The 13,571-nt window shown below is 34.6% G+C and overlaps 2 protein-coding genes across 6 annotated transcripts in view; one reads left to right on the top strand and one right to left on the bottom strand.

Annotated features, from left to right (window-relative positions):
* Positions 1–5,062: 5,062 nt before the first annotated feature.
* On the bottom strand, positions 5,063–10,413 carry LOC129565117 (uncharacterized). Its single transcript, XM_055439612.1, has 4 exons — positions 9,930–10,413; positions 6,807–6,981; positions 6,602–6,702; positions 5,063–6,307 (listed from the first exon to the last, which is right to left on the bottom strand). The coding sequence occupies exons 1-4, from the start codon at positions 10,146–10,148 to the stop codon at positions 6,209–6,211; spliced, it is 594 nt and encodes a 197-aa protein (XP_055295587.1). The 5' UTR covers positions 10,149–10,413; the 3' UTR covers positions 5,063–6,208.
* A 1,603-nt stretch (positions 10,414–12,016) lies between these two features.
* LOC129565111 (BUB3-interacting and GLEBS motif-containing protein ZNF207) overlaps positions 12,017–13,571 on the top strand; it is a 9,767-nt gene continuing 8,212 nt past the window's right edge. For 2 of the 5 annotated variants that reach the window (XM_055439602.1, XM_055439599.1), the window contains exons 1-5: positions 12,017–12,268; positions 12,397–12,500; positions 12,615–12,824; positions 12,923–13,139; positions 13,209–13,559. In XM_055439602.1, the coding sequence (XP_055295577.1) occupies positions 12,228–12,268; positions 12,397–12,500; positions 12,615–12,824; positions 12,923–13,139; positions 13,209–13,559 (923 nt within the window). In that variant the 5' untranslated portion in view covers positions 12,017–12,227. Of the gene's footprint in view, positions 12,269–12,396; positions 12,501–12,614; positions 12,825–12,922; positions 13,140–13,208 lie in introns of all 5 variants that reach the window. The other 3 variants (XM_055439600.1, XM_055439597.1, XM_055439598.1) reach the window with 2 other exon arrangements.

Here is a 13,571-nt window from a genome sequence, read left to right as displayed (position 1 = left end):
ATATTTCAACTTAGAGCGTGCCGCTTTTCCCACACTTACACGCTTTCTGGTGTTTTTATTGCATTACTCTTTCCTTCGATTGGATGAAACACTGTGATTTTTTTTCCTTCCACCGGAAAAATGAAAGCAACAACGAGACAAATACCACGCATTCCGTCTAATCTAATCATCACATCGAAGCAAGTAATTTGCAGGTGTCTTTTACGTAAAAAGAGGTTGGGTGAGAATAAAATTGGATTTACGACAACATTTCTCAATGCCATAACATATGCCCATTAATAAAGCATCAATGATCAATGTATGGCTGCCAAATTTGTCTGTCGTCTGCAGTGAAAACACGGATCGTTTTTACATTTTCGACATTTTTTGTGTATTTTACGGAGTTGGAGTAAACCAATTACAGACAAATTCGATATAAATGATGGTGTCTCAAAAGAGTATTGAAGTAAAATCATGTATTCAATGGGTAAATGAACATTCGACGGTGGTGAAGCTGAAATGATAATGCGTTTTATCAAATTTTGAATATGCAAAACAATTTTTGATGACGTTTCATTTCCGGCGAATTTTCATATTTTTGTCATTTTTCTATGTATTTATTTATTTGACTTCCAAATTCGAAGAATGCCGATATAAATATGACTACTGCACGTGCAAAGACAGATTATATTTCATTTTTAAAGCAGTCGAAAGCTATATTTTTCGTAATTTTTTTAAAATATTTTTCTTTGTAGGTTTGAATCGAAAAATGCGTTCATTCAAAATTGAACTCAGTAGGTTTTCATGTATTTTGTGAGAAAACTGATTTTTACAATTGACATAAAATTTTCATTGGCCCAATCAATTCACTATAAACATTTCCTTTAGCATTTTGCTTTTGCAATGGCTTCAAGTCGCCCTGACGCAACGGACAAGTGTTGAAAACTGATGCCCATTGAATTCACTATACATAGCTATACAGATATTTCTAATCCGTTACTTAGTGCGTCACTTGTTTGATTCTCTTGATTCTAGCTCTTCTACCTTTTTGAAATGAAATTTCATTCCGATCATGTTTGGTATTGTTTCTCTTCAGAAGAATCAGAAAAAACGTAAATTGTTAAAACTTTTAACTTAAAAGTATTATTATTTTACATTCAACACATAATTGAAATTAGACGCCATTTTATCAAAGATTATTTGATTTGCGAAATATTTTCTTCTTTTCAAATTCGGAAAAATCGAAATTTGAATTCCATGTGTGATCATCGTGTTATGAGCTGATGTTAGCAGCACTAACTAACGTCATATATAGCTAACCAACGTCATAACGCAGCTTTTGTCAATAATTGTTTAGCAACAATTACAGTGAAATCTTTTCAATCTGTTTAGCTTATGGTTTTTCCATTGACAAATTATGTGTTAAGTATGAATGAAAACTTTGTTGAATTGTTGCAAACACAGGATTTCCCCTACTCAACTCTGTTTCAAGTCCATCTCATTCAATTTTATGATCGTACCTAGGGGAATTTATCATTCAAAAATTCATAAATTCCGGTGTGTTTTGAGCTATATTCAGAATATCCACTAATATTCACAGATATTCAGTTTTTCTTATTTGGCAGTTCAGTCGTTCTCATCAGCCGCCATCTTGAATTCGTCGCCATCTTGAAAATTTTATTCAAAATATTCACAAAATTCACAACATTCACATATAATCGAAATTTTGACGATGATTCAATGAAAAAAATATCCACAATATTCACAAATATTCACATTTCTCAAGCCTTGAATGAAACCCCTAGGATCGTACACGTGTTCTTTTCGTCGGCAGCTTTACTGTTTCATTTGTTCCATTTACCTACAATTATTTGCCATTATCGTTCAATTTTCGTTGTATTTTCAACGCAAAACAACATTACCGAATTGTCACTAATAATAGCTCAACGTGATTGAAGACTTGCTAATGGATAATTTTACTTTTCCGCACACTTTGTTTGTATGGAAAAGTATTGATTTTACTAGCCAAGATTTCATGACATCTCCTCTTTCGGACCACTATAACGTCACGCCAAACTTCAAAAATCACATATCTGTACACTAGGCATTGTAGATGGGATCAAATCCTATCGATCAAGACCTATCTGCCTCCAAAAACATGTTGTTTACTATGAAATATGTGCAAAATAGCGATGTGCGTATGGCGTCGTCCGCGTTCGCGTCCGCGTCCGAGCTTTTTGTTCGCCGATTATCTCAAAAAGTTGACAAGATAATTGAGATCTGTAAGAGCCAAAAGTTTTGGCATGTCGAGACAAAGCTTCGGATTGATTTTGAGCCCATTCTGATTTACCAATTTCGTACCATAAGCCTCCGACTGAGGACCTGAAAAACCTTGAAAAATGACACTTTTGTACGGAAAGTACCCGAAAAAAGCATTTTTCAGGGTTTCGATCAAGGCAAACTGCCATTTTTTTGCAAAAATAATGGGAGTCTGTGAACAACCAAACACCTACTTGCCCATAAATTTGGTTCGAAATCAACATTTCTTGAAATTTTTGAAATTTTTGAAATTTTGTTCGAAAATGACACTTTTGTATGGAAAATGGTCGAAATAGTTATATTTTAAGGTCAAAAATGATATGAAAAAAGGGTCCATTGAAATTTTGGTTAAACATTAAGCGGGAGGTAAACTAAATTGCTGCGGAGCGGAAAAGTTTGGATTACGTATGTAATTCGTTTTATTTATCGTAAATTTTAATTGGACATATCTAATGTACAGTCTGTGTCGAATTCTAGAGTATAGACGATTCTGAAGTTTGACTAAATGAAACCGATTGATTTGGCCAAGTATTATTATAAAATTTATTCTTCTAGAAGTGACGCAACGATGATTTAATACAAACGTGTAATTATGTGCATTTCGTTTTTATTTATGTCATTCATATTCATTGAAAATTCAACATGTGACCATATGCTGTGATAATACACAAGATGCATTGTTTGCAGTTTGCAAATATCATGACGTTCAACTCTTTTTTTGAATGCACGAGTCAGCACGAGTATTTTTCGTGTTTTTCATCTTTTGGAAAACTTTCAAAGATAAAACGGGAGATGATGATGAAAAAGAAGAGAATCAAATACATTTTTATTTATTTATTTACTATTTATTTGATTCGGTGATGAAATCTGCATAAATTAATTTATGCGTGCAATGATTTCATCACATGCTGCCTTAAAGCCAATTACATTTTTAAAACTATAACATTTTGATTTTTATAAATACTGCAGAAACATAATATAAATATGATTTTTATTATAATTTGGGATTTTCAATGTTTAGTAAATAGCTTTTTAGAAGTGTTTTAAAATCATCATTATCTGTAATATTACGTATAAAATCAGGTAACTTGTTCCAAAGACTAGGACCTCCAATAAATAAGGAAGTTTTGTGAAAGTTATTCTTAGGCATATTTACTATTAGTTTATTAGCAGATCTAGTATTATTTGTATTGATTTTAATTAAATTATTCAAATAAGATGAAGCTTCATTTATTATGATTTTGTTGAACATATTAGCAATATGGAGTGTTCGCCGATCATAAAGAGTCAATAAGCCAAGTTCATTCCTGTGATGAGTTATGTGTTCTCTTCTGTTTACATTTAAAATATATCTAATGCATATATTGAGCAGTTTTTCTAATTTATCATTTTCACCGTTAGTTCCGTGAACACCATAAATATGATAAACTACATCCATGGGAACCACTACAAAATGGGAATTATTAATGAATTAACCAATTGCAATTTTATATCATCATCGTTACCTTATATTCCATTCATATGAATGAAAAAAGATTCCATTTTTCTTTGAGAAAATTGAAAAACCGATTTATTCCAACTTTTTGCTAAAAGCTAGATTTCCTAGATTTTTCTATAGCCTTTTCATCTATCTTTAATATTTATTTATGCTAAAATTATAATTGGATTTAAACTGTACCGACATTCCTTTATTTTATTGATTACCGTCTTGTCGTTTCATACAATATTGATGATTATCAACCATAGTTAAGCCAGAGTGCATTTATGGTAGCATTTTTCTGTTTTTAACAAATTTTAATTGAATATCGAGTCTTTTTCGTCAGTTTGGAAATCGATTAAAATCAAGTGCAATGAGTATAGGCCGTGAAATAGTAATTCAAATCAAATGATCGTCGTGATAAAATAATGCTTTCCATTTTTTGTTCTAAAAGTGATTTTGCCTATATAATGTACATTGTACACACAGCTGTTTGTAACTATAACAATGACAATGGGTTCCAATTTATCAAATCAAATTCAAGACCGTTTGACACTCCTAATGATATTTACTTGTTATGCAGTAAAATGAAATGAGATCGTAAACAACTGATAACCATTCGATTTTGATGATAAATTACCTTTAATTATCGAGGCACAAGTGACGTTTAAACAAAGTCAATCATCCAGCGCATATCAAATTGGAGTGCGTCAGCATGTTTGATGTAATAAACAGCACTTGATGTTGAATCATATCACCATAACTTTCCATATGATTGCGGATGCACATTCACGTTCATCCATCCATTGCCATCATCAAAACCGAAACGAAACACAGTATGACTTTTCCACTGGATAAGCTTTGACGGAATTTTCCACAAAGCTCGCGTGAAGCTCTTTCTTTTACTACTTTATATCAAATATTGATATTTACATGCAGCTTTTTCCAGCTTCAACCATGCTCTTAGCGATATCATCTTCTAGAAATTCTAGCGAATAACGGTTCCCTTTTTTCTTCGAATAGAAGAAAAATTCTTGGAATCACTCACAGCGTTCAGTTTGAAACTCTTTGCTCATTCCAAGATATTTTATACTCACGTTATTTTTAGACTGAAAGAAAAGCTTGCGAGAAATGGTTGAATCCGCGCGTAGGCGTGGAAACATATTTAAAGCATTCGATTTCATTTTTCCCTGCAGCAATGCAATTTGTTTCATTGATGTGCACCGAATTGGATGCGTTTCTAAGGTGATCACGACATTTTACGTGGTTAGAATAGTTTAATTTAATGCAACGCATTTTATCACATGATTTGCATCTTATCTCATGAAGCATGTATATACTCACCGGTATTCACTTCGAAGTAATTAAAAAATAACGCGATTTATTTGTACATATAAACTTTTATTGAAGCTTTGCTAAGTAGGATTTCACATTTGAAGGATGATTTTGCATGCACAATATATTTTAAATACATTTAGAATATTCAATAAAAATGGTTTCGTTATCATGGAGCTGAAAATTATTCTGCGATTTCTGATCATACAAATTGTGTGTGTGTGTGTGTGTGTGTGTGTGTTTCGTAAATGGTTTGTCATAGTTTATTTGCATTGTGTCGAAGGATGATTCAAATTGGCTTTGTATCCGGTGTTGATGTGTGACGTTGCATTCAGTGAATGCAAGATAGCTGAAAATATATGCCCAGCATAGAATCCTAGATAGAATCTCAGCACGCTAAGATTGTGACGTTTCATGATTGGGATCATCACCGGGTAGTTGGTGAATGAAAATTGCAAATTGTCACAATGCGAACAGTCTACGAGTATCCTGCGAATAATCTGAAATGATATGCACAGTCAACTTCATGTAAAAAACGAATCCATGACGAAATGTTGATTTTGCCGAAAATTTCTTATCGTTTTTGTAAGTGACCAAATCCAAATGCCTCCATCTTGGCTTGCTTAGTATCTATGCTCGGCATACACATTCCCCTATCTCGCATTCATTGGTTGTATTTTATTAGCCCACATAAATGTGTCGTCATATTGCAGGATTTAAAAAATAAACATTCTTTATTTACATTTGGTCTGTTTTCCAAAGTTGCTTCAATTTTGAATATAGCATTTTTATATACTCCATTGAATGTGTTCATTTAGAGTGTAGCTGTTGGACGTGTAAAAATAAGTGAATTATCAGAGCAGCGACTGAGTTTCCCTTACATGTACTGAGACATCAAACTTTTGCAAACGGATTAAATGACATTATTTTGTTGGAATGTTGCAGACAACTGTTGTTAAATAATTGAATAAACACGGCTTTGACCTTAATTCATAACTTGAAACCAATACAAACAAACAAACAAAAGAAAAAGTGACAAAACTGGATGCAAATTAGGAGTAAACAAACAAAAAATATATGTTCACTATGTGGAAATTTTTAGAAGCAGGTGACTGCATTGAAATAACATCTCCAATAGACTCGGTTTTTGTTTGTGCCAAGAGCTTCACCATGTCCTCTTCGTTGCAATCCCATCATCTGAAAGGAGAAAATTAGTCGAATGTGTGAGGCATTTCTCAGCATTTGATTATTCAAATTTTTCTACTTCATTGACAAAAAAAAATCTTGGAATATGTTGGTGTTTTTTGTTAGATAAATGCGAGACAAATCAGTACATAAGCCGCACAATGTCGGAAGCACATTGGCGTGTGTGAATGTTTTTGTTGTAAAATAATTTTTAGAGAGGAAATCAAATCATGTTTATTTTATTATCATGTGCCTCGTGTCGAAATTCACAACGAAGGTGTGCTGATTGCTTATTTTCATACGTACCGATTCATCTGTTGAATGACGTCCTTCGATTTTATTCATACTTGTTTCCACATTCAAATCGACTGGGATTTCGTAGTAGTTCAAGTCATTTTCCGTTCCAGCTGTTGCAGCATCGAATAGAAAATATGCGTCAATTGCAACACGGGGTAAGTGTAAAACTAGACTAGAATGATTTTAATAGCATTCCGTTTCGAATAACACCAACCTTTAAATTGTTGCAGCATTTCCTTCTCCAAACGCACATTCGTTGCAGGATGCCGGCTCATTTTGTGTATTTCAGCAATCCGTTGAATACCTTCTCTGTCATTATCTTCGAGCGCATGGTGAAGTGCTACCATTATTCGGTCAAGCAACAAAGCGGCACGTTTTGGAACAACCATCTGAAACGAACAGTAACACAATATTTTCTCGTGTTGTCTTATTTCTTCTTTATTTTAGTCTCTGCATCGCAAGTACATCGGATTAAAACTCTCAAAAGATATTCATTAGCGGAAAGAAACAAAGATAACGCAAAAAATGAGGGAAATGGTTGCATGAAAAATCTATAATCCGTTCTAATTTTCTTTACGCCGGAACAGCCACTTGTTTCACACAAACTGCTGTTATTCACGGATAATAGTAAGACATTCTCGAAATGTGTACCCACATTAATTTACTATTACACTTTGAATAGCGCCAAATGAAATGGCGTGAGTGGCAGCACATAGTAAACGTATCATATGGCACCAATTATATTAAATGGATAAATGATACACATAGCACGACTTATGTCGTCTTTACTAGCGTGACTTCTAGGTGTGAAAGAAGCAATTTTGTTGAATTATTATAATCAATTACGTATTGATCCGTTGTGCAAACAAGATTTAGTTTTTAAACGAAATTTAGATTCGATGTTTGAAAAAAGCGACAGCGAGATACAAGAAAAACACAAGCCGAATTGGAGACGTAACATGGAACATAGTAGGTCTAATCGGGATAATAATTGTCTACTGTTATCGGCGATAATCGATGCGCACGAGGTCATCATCGACCGCATTGCTTTTCATTTTTCTTTCTTCTACACGAATTTCATGCCCATTTGTTTGGAACTAGATTAATACCGTCTTAAATTCATTTTTCATACCTTGATTCGGTTTTTGCTTTCGAAAACCAATTTGTGTTCAATCTTTTTTCCCTATGGTTTTTCATAATGAGCCAATTTTGGTTTAGGAATCTTAATTAAATGAGCCACTTTTTTCTTCATTTCAAATTGGAGCAAACCATAGAACAGTATCCCTGCCGGTTGGATTATTGGATAAATGCAGGGAGTCAAAGACTTGTCGCTCAGGCTGAATTCAGTCTATTGCGACTGGACCTGCCAGTTAAATCAACAGTAAAATATAATCCTGACTTCCCAAAGACTCATTATACGGCAAAATGTGAATGAATTTTTAGTTTCAAGCAATTGGTTGCTTTTCGTGGAATTGAACAGACAAATGCTGGGATCTGTGAAAAATGACGCTTTTCATTATTACTATCATGTATCGGAGCATTTGAAACAAAATTACATTTTGCAATTGATGTATCGTATGATTATGACCAAAAAAAACACCCACATTATTTTGGATAGAAATTTTTTTAGGCACTTCTGCCTTAATTTCAACCAGTTTTTTGTATTTGAAACACAATTTTACGTCAAAAAAGACTTGAATTTAAAATGCACAACATATCACATTTCCGAGACGGCTGAAAATTAGACTTTGTTGAGAAGACCTTTTTACTTGAGTCTTCACAGTGCGATGACATTTCCAATTCACTTTAAATAAAACTCAAACGGTTGTCCTGATGACTCGCTTATTAAATAAAAGCCTCGAGATGGATGCTACGGTACTGTTTTATTTTCTTCTTCATGAGTCAATGACTGAACGAGCCGATGAATAGGAATTCACTAATAACTAGGCTCTAGTTGGCTGATTAGCAAAGAACATTTAAACTGATACAACCAAATTGTTTGCTGTCAAATCCTGTCTCGCTCACACCAACCGTCACACTGACTCGTTCGTGTACGAATTGCTGTTAGCGTAAAAGAGATTTTGTTCGCAGTAAACTCAGTTTAGATGTTCTTCAAATCGGTTTCAATGAATTATTCTCAAGCCGAAAAAAATAGGTTGTAACACTCTCGTATTAATATTATTGTATTATAATACTTTTCAAATGGACTGCTTTCAAAGGAAAGAGATATTTAGTACGAATATTTTTCTTTGCGATTTAAAGAAATGTGAAATGGAAATTGATAGAAAATTATAACAATACCGTAAACGCAGTTCCGCTGATTAATATATTTCAATCCGGAAGATGGGGTTTTTATTTCTGATTTCAATTTTATTGAACTCTCGGCTGAACTATGAGTGTATTAATTTTATTGTATTCTGATTTCACTAATCTTTAACCCTAATTTTTCCAATGAATTCTTGAGTTGAGAAAGCTGGATTTGTACACGAGCTTGCTCGTCGAGTAAGGAAATCTTTATTCTGGGATCAATTTCCCGTCACGAGTTTAACGTTCTAAATCGGTGTGCTTACTGGAAAACGGCTGAATTATCATAAATATTGGTTGAAAGTAGCGATATTTGTGTAGTCCCCCTCAAATTCTCAAATTCTATGTTGTGTGAAGAGTGCATTTGGTGACACCAATACCGAAGCTTGTGATGTGCGTCATTCGCCCAAAATCGGCTGAAACAGTTTATCGCCGTATTTACCATTTGCTTCTCTATGTAAATCAGCAAAAAAAATACGCACATTTCATTTGTACATTCGATTGAACGGTTCTGTTGTTGTGTTTTGTTGCTCCACAAAGTGGTCATAGATCTCAAAGTATCGTGTTATTTACATTTTATTAAGGCGATTTTCATTGTTTTGTGGATGCATTCAGAATTAATGCGGGTTGATACATTGCGTGGTTCCTCTTCAACGTAATTCATGAATAAATTTACTGAAGTGTTCAAAGTGGGTCTTTTAAGTGTTTTTTTCTGCCATTTTTTTTTCTTCTTTGCGCGGCTTTCGCAAGAATGCAACGGCCGAGCTGAGCGACATGAATTGAATAAAGTGAAAAACACAGTGTTCTTTTTGAAAATGTTCAAATCATTGAAGAAAACTATTTCTGAATAAGTTTGAATTAGAAATCGCCGTTAATCAAAGAGAGAAAACTACGGAATCGTTGCGATTAATTTCAAAATGCAGAGTTCAATTTATCATTGAAAGAAAAAGAGGTTTTTTCGTCGGTACAGTATCAATTTTTCAATCGTGATGACTCGAAAGAGCCAAAAATTTCAAACATATTCTGAACTTACCGGATATTCATCGTAGCTCACATTGATTCTGTCCATGCTGCTTTCTGAATTTTCCGAATTGAAATCGGGCGATGCACTTCGTTTCAATGATGCGCTTTCACTACAACTTATAAACACAACCATCCAAATGCTCACACATAAAATCCAATTGGCTGATGCGAATTTAACAACACCGATACATTTTCTCAACGAGTCCATATTTCGAATGGATTGCTTCATTTTATCTCATCAATTGAATCTCCGAAAATTATTGTTAGAAATGATATTAATTTAAAATTTCGTCAATATCCCTGTATAAAATGATTTATTATTTCTTTCAATCACATTCACTTGCACAATTTATAAAAACGGATTGTTTTTCATTCAATTCCAAGATTTAAAGAACAGCACCCAGTGATTGCGGAAAACTTTCAAAACTTTTTCATAAGCAGAAAATATTTTAGCGTAGTGTGAACGCTTAAACTAAACCGTTCCAATGGCTGCGACTGCTGAAAAATATCTAAAGCCTTTCGAAGAGCTTTGACGCGCTTTTATAGTCAATTCGCAAGTGAGGCTCGTTCTTGAGCATAATGGATAATATGCGAATGTCTGTGAAGTTGCAAACGAAAATGACTGGAAAGAATGTGGGCTCTATCCAAGTGCGTAGACGATTCTTGCTGCGTACAAAAAAGAGAGTAAAGAATCAGTCTTTGGCATTATTGAAGTGGCACTTTATAATGATGTGGTGTTTGTAATAGCCCGACACGTTGCTTATAATATTCAATGCTTTTTTTCTGCAGCAAATTCTTGATTCACTCGATGCAATCACATCGAACTCGAGGAGCGCATTGAACTATCATAAACCAATACAAGTGGTTGCAACTATTTATTGTTATTCATTTTCATTGTACAAACAATTTGAAATATTGAATGCTGTTCAATGGAAACAGCATGTTCAATCATTTTTAATCACAAATATCAAAGATGGTCCGAGCAATTATCGAGCTAAATAGCCATCTTTTCCGGTTTGATACTTGCTTATTTCTATTCAAAGTCGATTTTTGGTCAATCAGTACAAGCTAAAACGGATTGATTCATTCAATCACTTACTAGCGCACGTTTTACGATTTCGAGACTTAAGGGGAGACATTGCTCTCGGTCAACTGCGGCGCTGAACACAAAATTGCTTTTAAAGTAAAACTGTTTGTGGTTGTTTCGATTGGCACTACATCAATATTATAATTATGTCATAGTGTCGAACTAACTATAATCCGTCAACGACCGTTGAGTGTGAGGGAGAGAGAGAGACCATCAGTCGGTGAACTAGTGCGATTGATTAATTTTCCACTTTTACTAGCAATGAAATAGTTGAAAAGTGTTATTATTTTCATAGGCTAAACCGAAAATACAATAACAATGCCATCGAATGCACCCAATTTAATGAGGCTATAATCCAATAAACATCTAATTTTTCTTCTATTAGGCTGTATTGCTGCTGTTTGAGAGCATAATTGTTGCCATATCATAAATTGTATCAATACAGAATATCGTGTACACAAAGAGTGGATAAAGTGTCTTTGCTTGAATTTCTCCCCGATGGCCAAAGCAGATTTAGTGAAGCTCGAACTGTGTTTATTGAGCACTGCTTAATGTTTTAATCACTCTCCACATCATAGCTCTTAAGTTGAGTGTTAATTGCACAATTTAATGTGTTTGGAGCGAAAAAGTCTCACTTTGCATCCCATTAAAATCGGATATTAGAGATTTCACTTAATCACAACTGGATGGACGATCGGTAATATTTCGGTCAAACATGAATTATTACTATATTCGTCTTGATACATTTTTCCCATATACCAGCACATAATTGACCACTTTTACTAAACAAAAATTATCTGATTTTATGGGAAATATCATAAAATGAATAAAAATGGCTTGAATCGTTTAAGCATCGCACATTTAGGTGATTCTTCCTTGAACAGCCAACAGATGGCGTTGCCCGCGTTACAATTTGTCAGTAGTAGAATCGCAGTACTTACGAAACAATTGGTGTGTGAAGGAGCCTATTCGTGATATGCCAAATGACAAATGTGTCGCCATATTTACTGAAAGGAATAGAAGAGAAAAAAGAATAAGAAGAAACAGTGCTGGTGTGGAAATTTTACACTCTATCTCTGTGTGTGCTAGTTGTTTTCGAAATAATCAATTTTCGACCAATATTTGCGTATAAATTTGCAACAAAGACACACGGGCAGCTATCCAGTAGCCATTCAAGTGATTGTATAATATTTTCTAAGTTTCAATTAATCCAATATAAATATGGGACGTAAGAAGAAGAAGGCCTCGAAACCATGGTGCTGGTACGTGTGCTGTATAAATATTGATTTATTTCACATGCTCATACTTTATTCCAAGAAAATTTAACGTTGAAATATGCATTACCACCAATTGCGTAGTATACTGAATCGCATTTCTTTCGTCACAATAGGTATTGCAATCGTGAATTTGACGATGAAAAAATTTTGGTGCAACATCAAAAAGCGAAACACTTCAAGTGCCACATTTGTCATAAGAAGTTATATACGGGACCAGGTTCGTATACGATTTTCTTCTATTCGAGTCGTTTAGAAACGATTACCATTGTTCTGTTGGAATAATCACATTTTAATTGGCCCATTTTTCATTCATTTAACTACAAATTTATAGGTCTATCGATTCATTGTATGCAAGTACACAAAGAAACCATTGACAAAGTTCCGAACTCAATACCAAACCGATCGAATATTGAAATCGAAATTTTCGGAATGGATGGCATACCGCCAGAGGATTTGAAAGAACATGAACGCCAAAAAACGGGCAACACAAAATCGGAATCGGACGATGATGAACCATCAAACAAACGCACAAAGAATGACGGTATGTTCATTGCGAATGGGGTATTTGCCATCGGGCGATTGACGATTTCATAAATTGATTTTCATTTTTCTTTGCGTTTGTGTTGCTTCCATGTACAGCCAGCTTAATGCAGCAGCCAAACATGATGATGCCCAATATGATGCCACCGCATATGATGGCCCAATTTGGTATGGGAATGCCAATGATGCCACAACCATTTATACCAATGATGCCACATCAAATGATGCAGCCGCGGCCATTATTCCCGGCCGCTGCTGCCACATCATCCGTTGGTCAACATCAAATGCCACCGAAGCCAACATTTCCGGCTTATAGGTAAATTTTGTGCTAATTTCCAGCCCGAAATATTCAAAAATTTTATATTTTCTTAAATTTTAATTGCAGTAGTGCGACGATAAGTGCACCGCCAACTACGAACAATGCAGCAGGCAGTGGTTCAGTTACGGCATCGACTCAGGAGCAAAGTAAACCGCCACCGGTTCTGACTGCGCCTCCAGCAACTGGAATTACCTCGAAAATATTACATCCACCGGAGGATTTGAGCTTGGAAGAGATTCGTGGTCGAAAACCAAAGTATCTGAAACAAATCACAACGGCTCGAGCAAATGCAATCAGTTATGCTTCATCGAACTCTCAACAGCAGCAAAGGCATCACCATCACCAACAACAGCAAAGGCATCATCATCAACAACAACAACAACAACAACAACAACAACAACAACAACAACAACAACAACAACAACAACA

This window comes from Sitodiplosis mosellana, unplaced genomic scaffold, assembly GCF_009176505.1.
Source record: "Sitodiplosis mosellana isolate CC-2019 unplaced genomic scaffold, AAFC_SMos_1.0 Smas_scaffold_2, whole genome shotgun sequence".
NCBI classification, from domain to species: Eukaryota; Metazoa; Arthropoda; class Insecta; order Diptera; family Cecidomyiidae; genus Sitodiplosis; species Sitodiplosis mosellana.
Note: the sequence above shows the minus strand (reverse complement) of the source record. Positions and strands in the feature narration are given on the sequence as shown.

Bases quoted from the DNA above. Each gene is read 5' to 3' on its own strand.
- LOC129565117 (XM_055439612.1), bottom strand. From the start codon at position 10,148: ATGAAGCAATCCATTCGAAATATGGACTCGTTGAGAAAATGTATCGGT. The intron at 6,982-9,929 runs GTAAGTTCAGAA...TGTTCGTTTCAG, and splicing joins TGAGCTACGATGAATATCCG to ATGGTTGTTCCAAAACGTGC. The intron at 6,703-6,806 runs GTTGGTGTTATT...ATGCTGCAACAG, and splicing joins AATGCTGCAACAATTTAAAG to CTGGAACGGAAAATGACTTG.